Source organism: Lissotriton vulgaris, chromosome 12 (genome assembly GCF_964263255.1).
Source record: "Lissotriton vulgaris chromosome 12, aLisVul1.2, whole genome shotgun sequence".
Lineage (NCBI taxonomy): Eukaryota > Metazoa > Chordata > Amphibia > Caudata > Salamandridae > Lissotriton > Lissotriton vulgaris.
Genome location: NC_141700.1, coordinates 105,585,221 through 105,608,164, shown reverse-complemented (window position 1 = coordinate 105,608,164; position 22,944 = coordinate 105,585,221). Strand labels below are relative to the sequence as shown.

Sequence of the window (22,944 nt, the reverse complement as noted above, 5' to 3'; positions counted from 1 at the left end):
AGCTGAAGTAGTGTGCGGGCTGCACAGTTTTGTAGAGTTTGAAGTCTCCGCAGTGTATATTCTGGGGCAGCAAGGTAGAGGGCGTTGTTGAGGTCCAGGCGGGACTGAATCAGGCCCTGGATGGCTGCCTGTTTGGCTTCCATGGGTAAAAGATGGAGGACCTTCCTTAGCATCCTAAGGAGGCCAAAACAGGTAGCTGAGAGTTTGGTGGCTTGGGTGCCAAAAGAAAGGGATCTGTCCAGCCATACCCCAAGGCTCTTGATGTTGTCCTTGGGGGCCGGGGGGTGCCCAGGCAGGGTGGCCATAGAGTATTAAAAGATCCAGGGTCGGCAGGGCCCAGAAGCATTATCTCTGTCTTGTCCCGGTTCATTTTGAGTGATGAGGAGGACATCCAGCTCTTTACCTCCTCTAGACATTTTCTGAGCCCTCCTCTCTTTGGCATGTTAGCTTCTTGCGCCAATGAGACCACCAGCTGAGTGTCGTCAGCGTAGGAAATGATCTTGACTCCAAACTGACGGACAACCTCAGCCAGTGGCCTCATATAAATGTTAAAGAGCGCCGGGCTTAATGAAGAGCCTTGTGGTACTCCGCATCTTAATGATCTGCTAGTAGATATTGACTCGCCGTCGGATACCCGAAAGGATCTGTCCTTCAAGAAGGACTTGAACCATAGCCATGCTTTGTCTTTTATGCCGGTATTAGACATACGGTCCAGCAGGATGTCATGGCTGACCGTGTCGAAGGCCGCGCTTAGGTCGAGGAGGATCACTGCCACTGATCCTCCTTGGTCCAGGATGGTTCTGGATTCCTCGGTGACCATGAGGAGCGCGGTTTCGGTTCCATGCTTTGGTCTGAAGCCTGTTTGGGTGGGGTCCAACAAATGATGGTTTTCTAGGTAGGCGATCAGTTGGCCGTTGATGTGTTTCTCTAGGATTTTGCTCAGCCAGGGCAGTAGAGAGATTGGCCGATAGTTGCTGAAGTCTGAGGGGTCCAGGCTAGGTTCCTTTAGCACGGCTCGTTTCCATTCCGGCGGGACCATGCCGGCGGTAATGGAAGAGTTTAGGAGGTCCATTATGATGGGCAGAGTGACTTGGGAAGCTGACATGTCGATGTCTGGAGGGGCTGGGTCGTCAGGGGAACCTGATTTGACTTTCCGAGCCACGGATTCTAGGGTCGCAAGATTGAGGGGGGGAAAGTGGTCCAGTGTGGAGGAGGCTGAGATAAAGGGGATGTCAGGGTAAAATTGGTCTGAGTTGGGGGGGCGGTGGGCAGGGGGGGGAAGGATTCGTAGATTTTATTGATTTTTTGGAGGAAGAAGTCTGCCATCTTGTTGCAGTGTTCTGTGGATTTGGTCTCAAGCAGGCTAGGTGGTAATTTAGTAAGATTTTTCACAATTTGGAAAATTTCTCTAGGTTTTGATTTGGCTGAAATAATTTTATTAGAGAAGTGTGCTGCTTGGCTGGCTATGATTTCTTCTTTGTACTCTTTGATTAGCTTTCGGTATTGGGTTTTATTTCCTGGTGAGGAGTCCAGACGCCATTTCCTTTCGGCTTGCCTACACTGGCGTTTCTTTGCCCTAAGGGCTTCTGAATACCAGAGAGCGGACTTGTGGGGACGTTTAATTGTGGTTTTTCTTTTGGGTAGGGAGTGATCGAGTGATTGGGTGATCCATTCTTCGTATGTCTGGTTTGCGAGGCAGGGGTCCTTACTGTGGGTCTAACGGCTAAGGGCCTAGGTGTGGTCCATGAAAGGGGGACCAATAGGTGGTCAGTCCATGGGAGGGGGATAGGTAGACCAGTTTCCAGGTTTACGCAGTTGCTAAATACTGGGTCCAGCAAGTGACCCTTAACGTGGGCTGGAGAGCTGACAGATTGGTGTAATTGCAGCGCTGCTAGGTCATCTGTAAGTGTGGTTGCCGTATGGTCTGCTACAGAGTCAAAGTGAAAGTTAAAATCACCTAGCAGGGTGAAGTTAGAGAAGGTGCTGGCTCGTTCGGCCACAATCAATGCAAGTTGGTTGTGGAATTGCTTGGGGGGACCGGGGGGACGGTAAATTAGAGTACCTGAGAAGCAGTTGTCAGGGGAGAGTTCGAGGCTGAAGGCTAAGCTCTCGCAGTCCGGGATGGTTTCTGGGATGACTCGGCAGAGGAACTGCTCTTTGTAGATGATTGCTAGGCACTACAGTAGCTCACAGATGTGGTGTACCTACAACTAGAGCCTTGTATTCTCAACCCCGGAGTACACTTTCAGTTACAAAGGAACATGACTACGTTTTATTGGGTAAAAAGCGCCAGAGTCATTGAAGAGGTCGTTTGCGTGTTCCTGCCACAGATTCTTCCAAAAATGACCCACAGAGCAGGTCTATGGTTCATAGTCAAAGACTGGAGAGATGGTTAGTGAAGCCTGCCGACCAGCTGCGGCTCTTAAAGATAACAGTGGTGGGCCCGGGTGGCTTGGGGTGTTACGACAGACGACAAGGAAAAAATAAATAATACATTTTCCCTCGTCTGTTGTAATCTCCCCCACACCTGGCCCACTTCTCTTACCTGCATGAGCCACTGCTGCTGCCGACCCCTTTAAATAAGAGACTCGCCCTTATTTGGAAGGTGGCACCTTATTTTCTTTCGTCTCCTTTTGGTTCTCCCTCTGCGGGAGTCCTCGGAGCATGATTCAGTGCCACCAGTAGAGGGAAAAGTCTCTCCTCTCCCCTCAGAACTTTCATCCGCCAGGGAATCTTGGCTTCTGCGGTGCTCCACTTGGCCATGGAGGTGAGTCTTTTCCCTGTCCCTAAAAGTGCCCTGGAGAGGGTCTTGCAATGGGGACGTCTTGGGGTCTTGATAGTCTGGCAAACAAAGGCTACAGACCCTGTGTGAGTCTGTTTTTGCCATTTTTCTGCCACATTCTGGGCAGTTAGCAAAAAGAGTTGGCGTTTTGCAAAAAAAAAAAATCAATATATTTCCTGTCCGGAAACTATTTAAAAATACTCTACGCGACTACGCCCTGAAGTACGTCAAGTAAATCAGCTTTGAAAAATCTACAGATGAAAAACTTTGATGAAAAACCTTAAAAAATACAGAGCTCTGCTCCAGGATCGTGTCACCAGGAGCTGCTAAAAAGAACTGAGAGGAGACACTAGAGGTCAAGAGGCCCTTACATTTTTTCATTGCTGCAGCCTATACAGCTAAATTGCTATATATTCCACTATCCCTTACTTTAAAAAGCGTTTGTGAAGGACATTTTTAAAAGGTCACTTTTCATTTTACTTAAGTGACTTTGAAAGGTTTGACCTTTTTTTCCTTCTAGATTTTAAAGTAATTCATTAAGATTGGCAATATAGCCTGTTTTCAGGCTGCAAAAGTTTACATTTTTGTTGCATATGTCTCCTGGTCTTTCTGAAGTAAAGTGAAATGGATGTAACTTTGAAAGAACTGCTCTGGGGTCATGAGGTGTAGGCAGGTCTATTCGGTGCTCATGATTACCAATGGAGATCCCCTGAGAGAGAACTAGGATTACAGGTAAGAAACGATTCCTAACCTCAAACATCGCAGTTATTAGTCTCGTAATGAATATCGACTGGTCAAAGCACGAAAATCTGCATGTTATTCCACCAAAACTCTTAATTGGATGTTATTGTACCCGATAAATTCTGACTCGGGTCCAACAATGTCGCCTAAATTACCGAGCCACTCGTGAGGAGAGCCCCACACATGAAATAATGACCATACTGAAGTTTAAAAGTCTGGCATTTTCTGAATGATTTAGAAAATTATGCTCTTACAAAGTAAGCTAAATATGAATCTGAAGATAACAGAAATACTAGGTGATTGATTGTTGCCTGGGAAAAAGCAGAATCTGGGAAAAGCCTGATTCAATAGATAGTAGCACACGTTCCATTTTTCTGCTACTAAGCCAAATCCTTTATTAATGAAATCAAATAAAGCTGCAAGAGATGCAGCAACTTTTTTAGAAGACACTTCAGAAACATTCCGCTAACTAAAATGTGTAAATGCGTTCTGCTATCCACTGATGTTCTAAACTATCTTTTTCAATGCTGCTGATTCCTACAGCTCCTGTTCGCTAAAGAAATGCTGATAAGTATGTTCAGAGAGGATGCTCTTACTATTGGTCATCTTCTTTGAAGGGTCTCACTTTCTACTCCGTGGCCAGCCTGTGAAAGTATGACATTACTGCACATGCAATAATGGTTTTGCAGCTTCGTGTTTTTCATGTACTGACATGTCACCCACCTAACCAAGTCCAGGAGGCTAAGGTGGTGCAACAAATGAGTTGTTCAATGTTCATAAGGGCTGCCCAAAGATGTGAGGCTGATGACAAACCAGTGAGAAGTATGGGCTTGCTTCCAACCTCATATGGCAGGCCCTTCTCTGCTGATGTGCAACTATTTCTCACAGTTCCAGATAAGGTTCTGCATCTAGACACTAGGTGGCAGGAGTGTTCAGAGCATGCAGATCTACAAATTCTTCTTGAGCTGTAAAGTAATTGTGGATTAGGGAGAGGAATTACTTGCAGATGTTTTCGGGGTAAAATAAACTTCCTGGCTGCATTTAAGCCTACACATTGCAGACGCCTTTTGGCTCATTGGCCATCAGACACTGACCCCTCTTGGTTGCTGGTTGAAATGCATTGCAGGATGGATCTCTTTGCTGTTTGCTTGTGTCTCACAGCTTTTACCAGGGATTATATCAAGGGAAATTGTAGCTGAATGCACCACCATAACAGGTGGCTCAAATGGAACTGAGACAGAGGGGAGGTGGGCGTTTCCTCGCGTGTTCTTACAATGTAAGCTACTTCACTTCTGTAGAGAAATAATCATCCTGGTTACTGGGACATGCTCTGAAAAAACAGAAGCAACATTTCGCTGCTTCTTTTCAAAATATGCACAGTAGGAAATTCACCCCCAGCATTTGGTTGAACATGTTAGTTAAAATATTGGGATGTGCCACACATTTTTCCCGGGTGCTCTTGCTTTGAGAACAGCTTTGCAGGCTTTGTTACATTACACCCATTTAAAATGCGACCATTGTAAGGGCCTGTGTTTGACCTTAAGGTCACCGGTCCAAATCCCTGCGGGTCCACTCAGCTTTTCATCCTTCTGAGGTCGATAAAATGAGTACCATTGATTTGGGTAAAAATAAACATCTGTTATTCAGCGCCAAGAGACCCTTCTGGGTCAACTCGCACTTGACAAGTACACGCTATGTTTTGTTACTAGTGACGGTGTCTGGCAGGTTTTACTTGCACCAAAATAATGGCAAGAAGCTCGCAGTGCCTCGTTATATGTTGATTTATTTGGAGTTATGCCGGATTTTTTAAGGTGCAAATAAACTCAGGAGCACTTTACAGAGATATATGTTAATCGTAAACCAGCGCTTTACCTTTACAATAGTCATTCTAGTTTAAATTTCCATATGTGACCCGATATTAATATCCGTGTGATCGGAAAAGAGAACAATATAGTGCAATGAAGATGTGTTGTGGAGCAATCAGAAAAGTTGAAATAGGGGATAGAGGAGCGGGGCAGAGAGGAAAGAAAGGATCGAAAGGGTAGAGGAAAGGACAAAAGAGGGCAGAGGTTCTACTTTGATTCTTTCAGTTTTTGGAAGTTACCGTGGCTACAGAAGCGAGTTATGCTCTGTGAGAACAGTTCGAGGTCCCTCTGATTGCTAATTGGAGATTATTTTACAACTTAGTTCGGATGAAAGTTTTGCATCCCCGAACCTCAAGATGTGTGTTGCCTGCACACAGCACAGCAGTATATTGACCCAATTATCTTTTCACGTAGGTATCCCCAATGTATTGGACAACTGCCCGAAGGTGCCAAACCCTCTGCAGACTGATCGTGATGTTGACGGAGTGGGTGACGCCTGCGACAGCTGTCCCGAAGCCAGCAACCCGACACAGGTGAGAGAGCAGAATGGATTGAGACAGCACTTAATATGAAAAACCTTAAGTGCCATGACCCAGAGTATTTCATAGGAATCCGAAGCTGCCTAATGCCAGTGCCAGCGTTGCCTACTAACATTCAATTACAAACAAGTGTAACATACTGAATTCTTTCTGGTCACCTCTAAATATAGGAATGGCCCTGAAGTGCTAGTTTTATAATTAAAAAAAATAGATATGTTAAATAGTTAAAGGCTCCATTGATGTGCTCTGCAAATAAAATAGACTCACAGCCCCATCTTGTGGAGGACTCTCATAAATACTATGTGCCGGTGCCAAGCATCCGTACACACCGGCACAAATTAAGCACTAGCTTGAGGGACTATGAAATGCCACTTCTGCCTGAGGTCTGTCTCCCTCTCAGTTCCAAAACTCATCCAGAATCATTACTGGCCACTTGGTGCCGCTGAGACAAGGTGTCTATATGCTCCCCCCACCCCCCTTAACCCCTTGCTGTACGAACCAATGGGTTCCACTGGTATATAATCTTCCAAATAAAAAGTCTCATCCCTTGCCAAAGGTCAAGAGGCCACTATGTGCTTCTATTTCACCAATGCATGTCTGCTCTCACCCTACAGGACTCAAATCAACAGTGTACAGACACTGGATACTGCCCCAGTGTGTGCCTCCCCCTCTTTCTCACCAGTCGCGGCCGGCATGACTTCGAAGGGGCATGGGGAGGGAGTAGAGCAAGGGGGGGTTTAATTTTAAATAAATTAAACATTTTTAACTTACCTTCGGGGCCCGGTCCGGTCTCGTAACGACCCGCGTCCTCTCCTCCAAACAGGAAGCAGCTCAAGCAGGCAGCATCCCTCCCCTCCCCTAAGTCATCACAACACTGCAATGGCAGCGTTGTGATTGGCTGAGGAGGCCATTTTCTCCATGTAGGCTGCATGCAGCCTACATGGTGAAAAAGGAGAGGGCGTATGACTGGTTTGGTCGGCCCTGGGGCCGACCAAACAATCAGCGCCCACAACAGTGGGCAAGCCACTCCTCCCCTGCCCTGGAGCAGGACCTCCCACCCCCAAGCAGAAACATAAAATTGTATGTATAATACCATTTTATATTTCTGCTTCTCGCACTTCGAAAAAGCAGTGGGGCGATGCTCCTCCGCCCACATGGAAGAGCTGCCCCTGTTTCTCACACTCAATACCCTGTGTAGTGACTTGCTATTAGATGTCATTGTTGCAGCGGGACCAGTCTGCTGTCTTCCCTCATGCAGTGTGTATTGTGGCTTGATTTTGGGTATCCCTGAGCATAGAATGGTATTTATCTGCTATATCCAAGACCCCAACAATTGATTTCCATCGAAAGGTCATTGGGAGCCCCTTCTATATCGATGTATGCCTGCACTCTTCCTGCAGGTCCTCACCCAATGTTACATTAATGCAAGTCACTTGAGGTCACTAGCAAGTTTAGCTGTTGTTTTTTTTCACTCAGCCAGTACCATACCAAAACTGACAACGGCGATCCTTGTGGCAGTTTGAATACACCTCCGCATCACAGAGACACTGACTTGACAGTAGTATCAGCCCATACAGCTCTGCCAATAAAACTGTATATACTATTCTCTTTGTTCTCCAGTATTGGATCTTTCATAGATTCACATGCTTGAATCATTCCCTGTTGTCGAAGTGGGAGATATATAGAGATATGTTACTGAAGCAAAGGCTGTATGACCATCCCAAACTATGTTTAACATTACCCTGCTTTTCTAGTTGTACCGTGGGACTCCCACTTCGACGACAGGGAATCATTCAAGCATGTGAATCTATGAAATATCCTATACTGGAGAACTACAGTTACAGGTAAGTAACTTATTTTCTTATTTATCGATAGATAGCCTCCAAACCTAGTCTCATTTGGCTTAACCATAAACTCCCTGAAAAATGAAAGTCACGTTTATGTACCTTTGTCTGCTAGCCGCCACAGGTAGTATTGCCCAATCCAAGTTTAGATTACATAGCAAATATAACCTAAATGCTAATGTCCAGTTGTTGGTGTAGCGCTCCATACCTGTCTCAAGAACTTTTTAAATATGCCAATTGTTGGCTGAATTGGGAACTGGGAAATACATTTTTTTTAAAAGGGCCTGTCTTGAATCACATATATTTGCCAAATGATGAGACAGGATTCAAATCCATGCTTCCTGGATGCCAATATTTGTAGTGCTGCCAGAGACAGTATCTCCCAAATATAAAGGGGCTTTTCAGTAGCAGCCTCAGGGAGGTGGAACGTCCTGTGTAAGAGGATTGTAAAAGAGTAGAAACCGGATGGAGGCCTTTAGGAAAGTTTTACAAAGATAGACATAAGTAGCTACTCCATTACACATTGAAGCTACGATATATATGTATTATATAGCACTGTATACTACTCGGGAGCCCTCAAAGCTCTCCTATTCACATTGAGTTTCTGCTGCACATTCGGCAGAGAACTTGCATGGGTGTGGATTGCAGTTTTGTCTGCTGGAGGGGTTGACTGAGTCGCATAATGTTTAGAGAGGTGCTCTAGACATGATGTGGTAAATGTCGCTGCAGATGATCATGATGTCTTGCAGGTGTCGCAGAGAGTGTGACAATAGCCCCATTCTAGAGCACACGTGCCTGCCATTTTGTTTTTATAAAGGAGCCTGTCGTTATTAAGGCTACTGGTTTTATGATATTTCTTTTTTAGGTCTCGCGACCTATCAATGCGCGCAAGCGCATTGAGCGGAGCGAGAATTCATGTCGGCAAAATCCTCCTCAAACCAAGGGCTTTCAGCCGCGGTTTTCATGAAGTTCACGTGAATCACGTGATCAAACAAGCACGCGCATCGGCAGCATTTCTCCTGCACAAGGCTCGCAAAAGGCTCTCCTCCCTCCCCACATCAAAGGCATCAATCACCCGCCCACAGGCTTCCCCAGCGCTGCCCCGCCTTCACGGCCAGGCCATCTGTTCCCTGCCAGACACGCGCATCGGCAGCATTTCTCCTGCACAAGGCTCGCAAAAGGCTCTCCCCCCTCCCCACATCAAAGGCATCAATCACCCTCCCACAGGCTTCTCCAGCGCTGCCCCGCCCCCTGCTTCACGGCCAGGCCATCTGTTCCCTGCCAGACCTCTCACACCTCCGTCACAGCATGTCGCCTTCTCTTCTCTCTGCTCTCCCCTCAGGCGCCGTGACATACTTCAAAGGCTTATCACTTCACACAGCCACAGACCGTGCAACCAGAGCACTTCAGTTGGTGCGCAGCCCCCCTCCCAGCACTGCCTTGTTACTCTAGGCAGCTGTGACTCCCTAAACACTTTTTATATTTAATTAGCAGCAGCAGCATTTCATATAATGTGTTTCCAGCCTGAGATATTCGTCGCTTTTTGATCCTCGCGCCTTTTCCCTTTCAGTTTGAAGGCTCGAGGTCTCTTTCACGCTTCACTACTCACAGCGTATTTATTTTACATTAGAGACTCGTGCTGCTCTTCGTGCTGCTCTTCGCGCTCCACTGCACGCAGAATATTTACATTTGGTTGGCAGGCTCGTGTTTGTTGGCAAGTTCGTGTTTCTGTCAGCGCCCTGCCTTTTAGCTGATGCATTTTCACACGAAATGGCTTGTATGTCATAGGACACGCGCCTTTTGATTCCCATTTTGTTTCTACCATGAGCCCAGAGGACGTTAAAATATTCCCCTTTCCCTCTCTGTATGCTGCCTTAATACACTGTGGCAAGAGAGGGTCTGGATTTTACATGCGGCTTTCTTTGTAATGCGATCCGAATACATTATGCTTTGTTTCATTTGCAACATGCACTGGCGAGCCATGGGCATGCTGCAGCTCTCGAGTTATGTAACTGCTGCTTTCAAGCTTGTGAACAGAAGCAGCTCGGTTGCAAGGTAAATAATAATTCAACTCCCCACACACACACCCCCCAACACACACAACCCCCCGACAAACACAACCCGCCCACACACCCAACCCCCCACACACGCAACCCCACACACACGCAACACCACACACACGCAACACCACTCACCCACGCAACGCCACTCACCCAAGCAACACCACTCACTCACGCAAAGCCACTCACATCCACGCAGTGCCACTTTCACCCACATAGCACCACTTTCAGACACACAACGCCACTCACACCCACGCAAGCCCACTATCACCCACGCAACACCACACTCACCCACGCAACGCCACTCACCCAAGCAACACCACTCACACACGCAACGCAACTCACTCACGTAACACCACTCACACACGCAACGCCACTCATCCACGCAACGCCACTCATCCATGCAACGCCACTGACACATGCAACGCCACTCACCCACGCAACACCACTCACACATGTAACGCCACTCACCCACGCAATGCCACTCACTCACTCAAAGCCACTCACACCCACGCAGTGCCACTTTCACCCACACAGCACCACTTTCAGACAAGCAACGCCACTCACACCCACGCAAGCCCACTATCACCCACGCAATGCCACACTCACCCACGCAACGCCACTCACCCAAGCAACACCACTCACACACGCAACACAACTCACCCACACAACCCCTTTCACACGCAACGCCACACATCCACGCAATGCCACTCATCCACGCAACTCCACTCACACATGCAACGCCACTCACTCACGCAACGCCACTCACACATGCAACGCCACTCACCAACGCAACATCACTCACACATGCAACGCCACTCACCCACGCAACGCCACTCACTCACGCAAATCCACTCACACCCACGCAGTGCCACTTTTACCCACACAGCACCACTTTCAGACACACAACGCCACTCATACCCACGCAAGCCCACTCTCACACACGCAACGCCACACTCACCCATGCAATGCCACACACGCAACGCCACTCACCCACGCAACGCCACTCACCCACGCAACACCACTCACCCACGCAACGCCACTCACCCACGCAACAACACTCACACATGCAACGCCACTCACCCACGCAACGCCACTCACTCAAAGCCACTCACACCCACGCAGTGCCACTTTCACCCACACTGTGCAGTGCACAATAGGTCTCGCAGTAGGAAAGTTGGAGCTATTGGTTTTGTAAATGACAAAGCCCTTTATGTTTTTAAAATGAAAACAAAAATAAAAGGCATTGTTATTTGCAATTGTAATAGCTTCAACTTTCCTACTGCGAGACCTATTGGCAACGCCAGTGCTTGTTTAGCATCTCTGTATTTATATATGTTAAATTTGGCCAATTTTATTTGTGCTTATCCATATATATTTTTGGTTTTGAAAACAAAATGAAGGTGAAACTCGTGCATTTCCACACTTATTTAACCAATAGAGGCACACTCATATTTGAAGGCCTGACAGGTTTCAGTGACATTAATATTGATAGATGATAAATCAATACAGTTATATGAAAACATACATATTTTAGCAACAACCTTGTGCACGTCTACAACTGTTCAAGCTTTATCAGGAAAGCTTTTATCCTTTTTAGGTCTCGGCTAAGCGCGTGTCGCTGTGTCTGCTTTCCAGGAGACAATCCTGGCCGTGCGCATCGCCTTGGAGGCGATTTGAAACTGGCACGCGCACGCGAATGCGTTCGCTTTGGCCAGCTGCTGTCGTGCATTCACAGACACACACACACACGAGCGCCCATGCACGCACGCACATACAGACACCCCCCCACACATACACATGCGCGCGCGCACACACACACGAGTGCTACCCCCTCCCCCCCGCACACAGACACACACACAAGTTCACCAAGACCCCCCCAGCCCTTTTTAACTTACCGGGCCAATCTCGGGGGACTCCGCCGCTGCGGCTCTTGCCAGCTCCTTTCCCGGGGCTCCCTCTTGGTCAAGGGAGCCCCGCAACACTTGCGTAACCTCCTGCTGGCGGCCCCGGGGCTCTCCACCGCTCACAGGAGCCCCGGGCCGCGATACACATTTACTCTGCCTGCCTCCTCTTCCGGTCCGACGCGGCCCCGCCCCCGTCACAGGCAACATTGCCTGACTTCCGGTGCATACGCCAATGGAGACACAAGACTGCAGAAAGGTGTGTTTTGAAGGAAGTTCATGTTACCCTTATTTTCTAGTCTTTTTTGTATGGTTTGTTAAGTGCAGGTGCAGACTTTACCTTTCATTTATATTCTTTGTAAATTATTTGCACTCCCTTTTTAAGGATAACATTTATATTTCACTTTCCGGTCAATAAAAAAAATGTAATTGTCTTCAGCTGTTGCATCAAAATTGCCTCTGATGTTGAAACCCTGTTTCTTATCATAGATGCTTCACAGTCGAATGCATGTGCGGCGTGTTGCGTGGCTGTGCCACCACAGGTTCCACATTCAAAGTGCTGAGCTCCGGGTGGGGACTCATAAGGGGTTTGGCGACCTGCACAGCAGTGCCTTTAAGGACTAGGTCTGTAGTTTCCTCTTTTGACAGGTGGAAAGTAAGCTAGCTGTGGAACGGCATGCGAGTGCCCTGCACCCACATGCGTGCATATAGTGCCCGGGTCTTTTAAGCAGACTCCATGTGTGCTCGAGCCAGCCTCCCATCTCGGTAGAGAAAAAGTGTTGAAGCTTGTAGGTGCTATTGCAAAGTCTGTTGAATAGTTGTTAGCCCATTGCCCAAATGCCCTTAATATCTTTGGATGATTAAAGACCTTAAGTGTTTTGAAATTACTACCCCTTTTGACAAATCACTTAGTATTAGCTCTCAAAAAACTCCAATTTTGTAAGGCGTTGTTTTATCAACACAGATGTATTTCTCACTAGTTAAGCAGGATATCATTAATGATGGCTCAGTTTTGTGACATTTTAGAAACATGAAACCTTTTGGTGAAAGGATAACATTTTGCAAAATTGCTAGTGTTGGCTGTTATGCGCGCAGAGTTCCCTTCCGAATAGTAGAGGCATGCATGGGAGTAGTAAGCATACTCCAACATTTATGTCCCATGGTGGATGAGACGTGGGAGCCAGTTGTGCTAACACACAAAATATAGTTCTTCTTTTGCTGTTCAAGAGCTCCTACATCCAGGGAACCCTATGCCGTGCTGCAGGTACCAGAATCCCCTAGTCTGCATGCTTCCCTTTCAAAGGATTCCATGTCCATGTCCATATTTGCAGCAGCACCTGTGCCAGACCTACCGATCAGCAGTGCTGGCGCAGCAGACGGCTAGCACTACGGAGGCTTCTCTTCCAGCTGCCTGCCTGTCCTGAGACCTGCTGCCTGCCTGCCCTGACACAGCGCACTGCGCTATCTAAAGCGCCTGGTATCGTTATCAATCAATTTAAAAGCGCTGTTTATGCTACATTGTACGCGCGCGCTATCGCTCTATCTAGCATTTAACTGATTTGCATACAGAGCATTGTAGTGCAGCTAAGGAGCGGGACTTTATACTTTATTAGTATACCTCACTCGAACTCGAAACCCAGCTCTGCCCCAGTTTCGATTTTAATAGCGAACGGCCATCTTATTGTTTATTTTCATTGGCCCGTGGCTCCTCCCCGCACCCGCCTCCCAGCTGACCCTCCCACACAAGGATAGTTTACTATCGCCCCGTACTCTCCTTCCCTGTGACCACCTGGATCCCCTCCATTGCGGTCGCTCACCCTGCACTCGGCTAGCACTACGGAGGCTTCTCTTCCAGCTGCCTGCCTGTCCTGAGACCTGCTGCCTGCCTGCCCTGACACAGCGCACTGCGCTATCTAAAGCGCCTGGTATCGTTATCAATCAATTTAAAAGCGCTGTTTATGCTACATCGTACGCGCGCGCTATCGCTCTATCTAGCATTTAACTGATTTGCATACAGAGCATTGTAGTGCAGCTAAGGAGCGGGACTTTATACTTTATTAGTATACCTCACTCGAACTCGAAACCCAGCTCTGCCCCAGTTTCGATTTTAATAGCGAACGGCCATCTTATTGTTTATTTTCATTGGCCCGTGGCTCCTCCCCGCTCCCCGCCTCCCAGCTGACCCTCCCACGCTCCGCCCCTCCATTATCCATTTATAGCGGATGTCCCAACGCGCAGCGTCCACGCGCTACGGCCGCGCCGAAGGTGCGCCAAAGGTAAGCCTGTCTACGCCCGTCCGCGCCTGGACCGCGCCCAGCGCCAGAGCCCCTGCCCCTCGCGCTGCCCAGCCCTCCCACATTACCTACGATGCCGCCACCCTCCTAGCCCTTAATCCCGGTCGCGCCCCCAACTGCGTCCAAGCCGCTCCTGGACACACCCATGGACCTTTCTCTTGCTACTCCTGCAAATTCATTGGTACCGACAACATCTCCGCTACAACCACACCACAGATTCCCGACCCCAACCACCTACAATGCATCCTGCTCAACACCCGCTCGGTCCACAGGCATGCCATTGACCTCTGGAATCTACTAGACACCATCTCTCCAGACATCGCCTTCCTTACAGAAACATGGATGAACGCTTCCTCAGCCCCAGACATCACCATTGCCATCCCTGAAGACTATAAGATCACACGCAAGGACCGTACCGGCCACACAGGAGGAGGAATCGCTATCGTTCATAAAAAATCAATCCACGTCTCAACCAGCTCTGACGTCAACCTCGCCAACTCTGAACACCTTCACTTCCAGATCCACATCGACCCGAAGACCACACTCAGAGGCACCCTCCTTTACAGACCACCAGGACCCCGCGCAAAATTCAGTGAAGACATCACGGACTTCATCACTCCACACGCGCTCCCCTCCAAAGATTACATCCTTCTGGGAGACCTCAACTTTCACCTTGAAAAGAACAACGACCGCAACACCACCGCCCTCTTGGACAACCTCGCCAACCTCGGACTTAAACAACTGGTCACTTCCCCCACCCACATCGCAGGTCACACACTCGACCCCATCTTCACCTCCAGCAATCATGTCTCCTTCAGCCACACTACGGATCTCCTCTGGACTGACCACAGCTGCGTTCACTTCACCTACAACAAGCCGAAACCCATCAACCACCTCCAACCAACTCTGCAAAAAAACTGGAACAAAATCACCATCGACCAGATCTCCTCATCGCTCCTACTAAACACCCCAGCCCACTCTTCTAACCCTGACCAAGCCGCCGCCAACTTCACCCTATGGCTATCCAACACCGCCGACATCCTAGCACCACTGAAAAAACGTCAACGCAAACCTGGCAGCAAGAAGGCCTCATGGTTCAACGATGATCTTAAGAAGTCCAAGAAACTCTGCCGATCCCTTGAAAAGGCCTGGAAAAAAGACCCAACCACTATCACCAAGGACGCCTTCAAAAATGCCACCCGCACACACCACCAACTAATCCGAAAGGCCTAGAAAACAGCATTCAAGGATCGACTAGACAACAATGCCCACAACAGCAAGGAACTTTTCAACATCGTCAAGGAATTCACCAACCCCTCGGCCAACTCCAACGACATCACCCCTTCTCAAGCCCTCTGCGACTCCCTGGCTTTATTCTTCCCCAACAAAATTGCGGACATCCACAACAGCTTCGACAACCAACCCGGAGACCAACCCACCCAACCATACGCTGAACATTCTCCCCCCTCGAACACTCTTAACGACTGGAACCCAATCTCCACTGAGGACACCATCCGCCTGATGAACTCTATCCACTCAGGATCCCCCACAGACCCATGTCCTCACCACATCTTCAACAAAGCAGACTCCGTCATAGCACCGCACCTCCGAGACGTCATCAACTGCTCCTTCAACTCCGCCACCTTCCCGGAAAGCTGGAAACACGCTGAACTCACCGCCCTTCTGAAAAAACCCACAGCGGACCCCACCGAACTCAAAAATTACCGCCCCATATCGCTCCTTCCTTTCCCAGCCAATGTCATCGAGAAAGCTATCAACAACCAACTCGCCGCCTTCCTCGAAGCCAACAAATCCCTCGACTCCTCACAATCTGGCTTCCGAGCAAAACACAGCACTGAGACCGCCCTCATCGCAGCAACAGACGACATTCGAACTCTACTGGACAATGGAGACACAGTCGCCCTCATCCTCCTCGACCTCTCTGCAGCCTTCGACACAGTCTGCCACAGCACCCTTTTACAACGCCTCAGAAACATCGGTATACAAGGAAAAGCACTTGAATGGATCACCTCGTTCCTCACCGGAAGAACCCAGAGAGTCCGCCTTCCACCATTCAAGTCCGAGGCCACTGAAGTCATCTGTGGCGTACCACAAGGATCCTCACTCAGTCCCACCCTCTTCAACGTATACATGAGCCCCCTTGCGGCCATCGCTCGCCAACACAACCTCAACATCATCTCCTATGCGGATGACACTCAACTGATCCTTTCTCTCACCAATGACCCCAGCACCGCCAAAACAAACCTACACGAAGGAATGAAAGAAGTTGCCGAATGGATGACACAAAGCCGTCTGAAACTGAACTCAGATAAAACAGAAGTCCTCATCTTAGGTACATCCCCCTCTGCATGGGACGACTCTTGGTGGCCGGAAGCCCTTGGAAAAGCACCCATCCCGACAGACCACGCACGGAACCTAGGCGTTATCCTGGACTCTTCACTCTCAATGAACAGACAAGTCAACGCCGTATCCTCATCCTGCTTCAACATTCTTCGCATGCTCAAAAAAACATTTTGCTGGATCCCCACCGAAACAAGAAAAACAGTCACCCATGCTCTGGTCACGAGCCGACTGGACTACGGAAACACCCTCTACGCAGGTACTACCGCTAAACTCCAGAAGAAACTCCAACGAATCCAAAACGCCTCAGCCAGGATCATATTAGACATCCCGCGTCACGAACACATCTCTGGCCGCCTGAAAGACCTCCACTGGCTACCCGTCAATAAGAGGATCACTTTCCGACTGCTAACCCAGGCACACAAATCACTCTACGACATCGGACCAGAATGCCTCAACTCACGACTGTCCTTCTACACCCCCTCCCGCCAACTACGTTCTTCCAGCCAAGCCCTCGCCACTGTACCCCGCATCAACAAGACCACCATGGGAGGCAGATCCTTCTCATACCTGGCAGCTAAAACATGGAACTCACTCCCCACCTACCTTCGTCTTACCCAGAACCACCTAGCATTTAGAAAGCAACTTAAAACGTGGATATTTGACAAGTAATCCTCCTCCCCTCCCTAAGCGCCTTGAGACCCTCTGGGTATGTAGTGCGCTATATAAATTCTCTGACTTGACTTTTCCATAAGACAATTTTGCAAGTATTTTGAAGTTATATAATCATTATCCTGGCCTGGTTATGATCCTGGGCTGTCAGGTTGTAAAAATAAGAAGACGAAAATGATGCTGGGCAAAAGACCAGGTGTGGATGCATTAATGACCACTAATGTCACTAAGTATGGATTTGTGACACGGTGGATTGAAACGTTTGAAAAATAGCTTGACCTTGGGCATGTCATAGATAATGTTTGGTGCAAACGAAGCGTGGAGTTTACTTAAAGCTGTTCATTTGAAGGAAGTTTACACTTTAACCACAGTGCTACAATGGACCACACAACACACCAGCCTTACAGTACACAAGTAAAACTGAGAAGTAAAAAATGCAAAGAGATAAGTAGCACATAATCGCAAATGAATGTAAGCATATAATAGGTCCTGTTTCTTCCTCCCTCCCTCCCTCCCTCCCGTGCACCTGCTTCTTCTTTCCCTCCCTCCCACCGACCCTGCTTCTTCTTTCCTCCCTCCCACCCGCCACTGCTTCTTCTTTCCCTCCCACCCGCCCCTGCTTCTTCTTTCCCTCCCACCCGCCCCTGCTTCTTCTTTCCCTCCCTCCCTCCCGCCCCTGCTTCTTCTTTCCTCTCTCCCTCCCGCCCGCCCCTGCTTCCTCTTTCCCTCCCTCCCTCCCTCCCACCCGCCCCTGCTTCTTCTTTCCCTCCCTCCCACCCGCCCCTGCTTCTTTTTTCCCTCCCTCCCTCCCACCCGCCCTGCTTCTTTTTTCCCTCCCTCCCACCCCTCTTTCTTCTTTCTCTAGCTGCTTCTTTCCCTCCCTCCCACCCGCCCCTGCTGCTTCTTTCCCAATACTCCCACCCGCCCCTGCTTCATCAGCAAGAGATGCCTAAACAACCCAGTTTCTTTTTCAACTCTGTTTATTCTCTGCCCCTCTCAATGAACAGAATAGAAAGAAAAGTGTTATGCCGCACTTTTTACTGGCCCGTTACCCACCCCGACCTGCTCTCCTGTTCCTTGTAGCTTACCCCGACCACATTGGCATAGCCATTAGCTCGCCCATAGGCAAAACCTATTGGCTGTGCCAATGCTTTTTTTTCTTGCCTCTGTGTGTGTGTGACTCTGTGTAAGGGTGGCTCTGTCTGTGTGAGGGTGGCTCTGTCTGTGTGAGGGTGGCTCTGTGTTTGTGTGGGTGGCTCTGTGTGAATGACTGTGGGTGGCTCTGTGTGGGTGGCTCTGTATGTGTGTGTGGGTGGCTTTGTGTGTGGCTCTGTGTGTGGGTGCAAATGCAATAGGTCTCGCATTTGCGAGAGATTAAGCTATTGGCATTGTAAATGACAATGCCATTTATTTAGATGTTTTAAAAACAAAAACATGAATTAAAAATGTCATTAGCAATGCCAATAGCTCTAACTTTAACAATGCCGAGACCATTGCATTGTAAATGCTTGTTTTAAAACTCCTTAACATGTCAATCTGCACAGATATTGGTCTGACAGTCATAACTGACAGCATTTAGAATCACAAAAAAAATTTATTTGCATTTTTATCCATATTTAAATATGAATGCAGGCAGGGAAATTGTGTCTACATTTATCTGTAGAAATCAGTATAAACTGAAAGATTTTGATCCTTAATCATACTGTTGACTCACCATTGAGTGTGCGTCGCCTGTGTCAATCGTGAAAAAACAAAAGTGTCAGAGGGTCTAGTTAATCCTATGTGTGGGTCATTAAACTAATAGAACCGTGTCAGATCATCTAACCAAAACCAAAAAGGCGAATTGTTGGATACCAGTGATCACTTACAGGTTATCCATCAGTCACCACACGGAACCGCCCTTCATCATTTGGCATTCCTGTTGTCCACAATCATTGGTGCGTCACTGGCTCAGACTGGGGGAGGTCAGATGGTATAACCTCCAGAGAGCCAAGTGGCGACCAAATAGTGGTAGAGTGTCACAAACTACCCATCAACTCGTTTGGTGGGTGACTGATTTGCAGTGCTGTGAAAACGGGTGTGTGAAAGGGGTGAGTGAATATATAAAATTGGGTGAGTGAGCAAAAATAAGAAAACTTTATTAGGTCATATGCTCGCTCCGCCAACATTAAAAAGCAGCATAGGTAGTTTTAGCAAATATCTACCCTGGTATTAAATTGGTCGACATGTTTCAGCAAATTTCTAGGGACTAACGAGTCCATTGCTTTCATCAGGACCGGAAATTATATAGATGCTACTGCAACAGGTGAGGTGAAGTGAAAAAAAAAAAAATTAAACGTGACTTAATACTGAGATTTCTTACAACATGAAAAAAGATCACCTGATGTATGAGGTGTATCCTTTGGTTTGTAGAAAGTATTGTCGTCACATGATAGTAGGAGTAGAAGGCCCCACCCCGCCTGGCAACAGCTCAGGGAACGAGTGAAGCACCGCACTCTCCGTCGGTACTTCGTTACCTCCGTCTGAGTCAGTTGGGGAGGTGTCAATCCACATTCCCTCTAGAAGTCCACCCAGAAGCAACAACCCCTCTCTTGGCAGTCAGTCAATTCCTGGTAATCCTCGTTTGCAATGACTGGGTTTTGTGATTCCAGAATTGAACGCCTACATTTCCTTCCAGATGGGGATGATTGAGTCTTTTCTATGTAACGCTAAATTCAGCCGTCCGGTCAAGCGTTCGGCTGTGAAAGCGGGGCAACTTTAGCTTTAATTCCAGCTTCTGCATTTAAGGGAAAAAAAGTGAGTGAATCTTAGCATATCATGGCACATCTCTGTACCTCAGTTTCCTTATCAGGAAAATTGGTGGGTGAGTGATTGAGAGTTGGATGTTTGTCTACGCGGAGTTCAACCAGAGACATCTTGGAATTAAGACTACAGAAATTCCACAAACCGATTACACAGCACCATCTGAGATAAGAAAATGAAAGCTGCCAACTACCAGGAAAGAATGTGCCTGATGGCCTTCTGAAAGGATAAAGGGTTACCTTCTGACAAAGAGCAATGTGAAGCAGATTCCAACTCTACAGAGTCAGAACAGAAAAGGCCCTACCTCCCAGACTCTGGCTGGTAACTGATAACCTCAGGATTAAATGTTGCATAAGAGAATATGAATGTGGGTTTGTGTGTTTCTAACTGGCTGTTATGAGGCTGAGTCAAGTACACCATGCAGAATCATATTGCTCAATGTGTACCTCATTTTCCTACTCAATCCTTGTGTGCTAGCAGCTAAAGCTGCTCAGATATCTACATCCAGCTTTCCCTTGACCTGGTGTGCTCCCCTGTGGTGTTTACTGGGCTCCTCTGGGTCTCAGAAACCCCCTAACTCTCGCCTCTCTTCTCCAGACAGATGCTGATAGTGACTTGGTGGGAGACATGTGCGATACTAACGAAGACAGGTATGTTAGCACCTGGAAGCCTTACCGCTCTGCGGTGCTGGTAAGTGGGACGGGAGGGTCTTTGAACCATATCAACATTTATTTCAAATCCAGAGGAAACCATCTCAATTCAGGCATGGTCTAGTTAGCACAGAAGCAGAATAGGCTATGTGGCAAATAGAGAGGTTTGGGTGCTTGACATTTCACTTGGTTTAGCTTTCAGAGGCACTGAACTGTCAGAGGAAACACAGGGGCATCCCTACAAGATGAAGTTTAATAACTGCACTGAAATTGTTCTGCTTCCCTTTCTACTGTTCGCTTATATAACAGTGCCTTCACTTTGCTGTTTTGCTTTTATTTCTGTTCTAAGTTCGCCTGCATCACACTCTGACTTTTGCCTGCGAATGGCATATGTCATTGCAGTATTTCTGTTTCTCCTTCACTCTGCCATCCATTTCTTCTGTCAGTCTGTGTCACTAACTTTATTTCTTTTGCAACTCAGTTTATGTGCATTGCCCTCTGCATTGCTATTCGCCCCCTCTCTTGTGTATTTTGGCTTTTGTCTTTCTTTCTTTTCCCCTTTTTTGTCTATTTGCTTGCCACACTATCACTCGATCTGGCTGTTTACCCATTTTTTCTCTACCATGTCAGTCTATGATCCTCCATGACTGCATCTCACTACTAGCCCCTTCCTCACTTTTTCCTCTACTTTTCTGAATTTATTGCACCTTGTTATTTGTCTGTTTCTTTCTGTTGCCTCTGTCATTGGGGGTGGGACGGAGGTCTCCACATGGCGTTGCAAATATTCTGTATAGTTTGTGTCCCAGTCAATAACCTTAAAGTGCAAGTTTTCGCCCCAAACACAAGAAAAGCTTGGTTGATGGGTTATGTCAGGGGTAGCTCCTGGTTGTTAGCATCAGCCCTGGTTCTTGGTCATTCTCCCGTGTGGGCCACAGGTCTCCGGGGCCTCTGAATTGCGGCTTCTTTCCTTCACAATCCATGAGTACTTCTGTCACTTTCTTACATTCACCTCCTCAAGTCTTCCTGCTCCGTCTCTCCTCCAACTTCCATCTGTCTCTGTCTTTGTGCGAAGTGAATGCCATCGATGCAGGGCATTGCTGTATTCGGTGAGCATTTTTTTTGCCATAGATGTCAAGCCACAGACAGAATTATGCCAGATTCTCAGAGCATGGCTACTGCGCTCACGGGGATTCCGATTCATTAGCCATGTTGGCAAATGTCTCTATCTCTTATTCTTTTGTCTTTGTATCTAATTTCCTCTCTGTTTCCATTTCCTTATTTCTATATCTCTCTCTCACTCTCGGCCTCTCTTTTGTGCCCACTTTTTTTTTCATTCCTATTCTCCCTCCACCGCCCTGTAACTCCTCTCTATTTGCCCTATCAATCTCTGGCTGCACACCTTTGTCAGTGTTATTCAAGGGGCCAGGCAGAGTTTGGCAAATTAAAGAAGCACTGAAGTAATGAGTCCAATTTGGTTTTTGTAAAGAAAATGTAAAATATATACTACATTGCAAAGATTATTCTCTTCTTAGGCTAACTTATTTTTAGATGCCAGCTTTCAAGAATAATTTAGCTCTTTAATTAAAATTGACTGGCCTGCCTAGGGAAAACTAAAGAACTAAAAAAAAGTTAAAGAACTGGCTGGTGCACACACTACAGCTGCTGCACCCCCATTAAACACGCAACAATGTCAGGCGTTAGCATGTTTCTTTTCTGAGAAAATTGAAAAAATCGTCCTAGATATCAAGGCAAAAAATACACTACCATCCTCTCCCTCTGACTCATCACCGACTCTCCTTGGTGAAAATTTACTTGAATCCTGGCCTGCTCTTTCAGTAGACACACTGAAAGTTATTCTTAAAACCATCAAATCTGGCTCCCCCAGGGACCCTATTCCTATCAAAATCATTAAAAAACTGGATGAACACTCTCTGGAGATCATTGCTAATCTTCTGAACTCATCCCTTGATCTTGCCACTGTTCCAGCCGTATGGAAACATGCCATGGTTACGCCCCTTCTGAAAAAGCCTACTGCCAACCCGGAAATACTGGCCAATTACAGACCTATATCCCTGCTCCCGGCATTTTCCAAATGCCTGGAGAGACACGTACATTCTGCTTTAGCCACGTTCGCAGAAGAAAATTCGCTACTACATACATCACAATCAGGTTTCAGGGCGGGTTTCTCTACAGAAACCGCCCTGCTTGGAGTCACTGAACACATCAGAAAGCTACTTGACCAAGGCCAGACGGTCGCGCTCGTGCTATTGGACCTGAGCGCGGCGTTCGACACCATCTCCCACGAAACACTCATTAAAGAGTTGCATAAAAATGGTGTACGGGGGAAGGCACTGGATTGGATCCGGTCCTTCTTGACAAACCAAACTTTCCAGATCGCATCCTCACTAGCCGTTTCAGACACCCTGCCTG

General features: G+C 47.7%; 1 protein-coding gene across 1 annotated transcript in view; it reads left to right on the top strand.

Annotated features, from left to right (window-relative positions):
* Positions 1-22,944, top strand: part of THBS3 (thrombospondin 3) — a 180,156-nt gene that overhangs the window by 113,088 nt on the left and 44,124 nt on the right. Inside the window, exons 15-16 of the mRNA XM_086947390.1 lie at positions 5,803-5,921; positions 20,462-20,514. Of these exons, the coding sequence (XP_086803516.1) occupies positions 5,803-5,921; positions 20,462-20,514 (172 nt within the window). The remainder of the gene's footprint in view (positions 1-5,802; positions 5,922-20,461; positions 20,515-22,944) is intronic.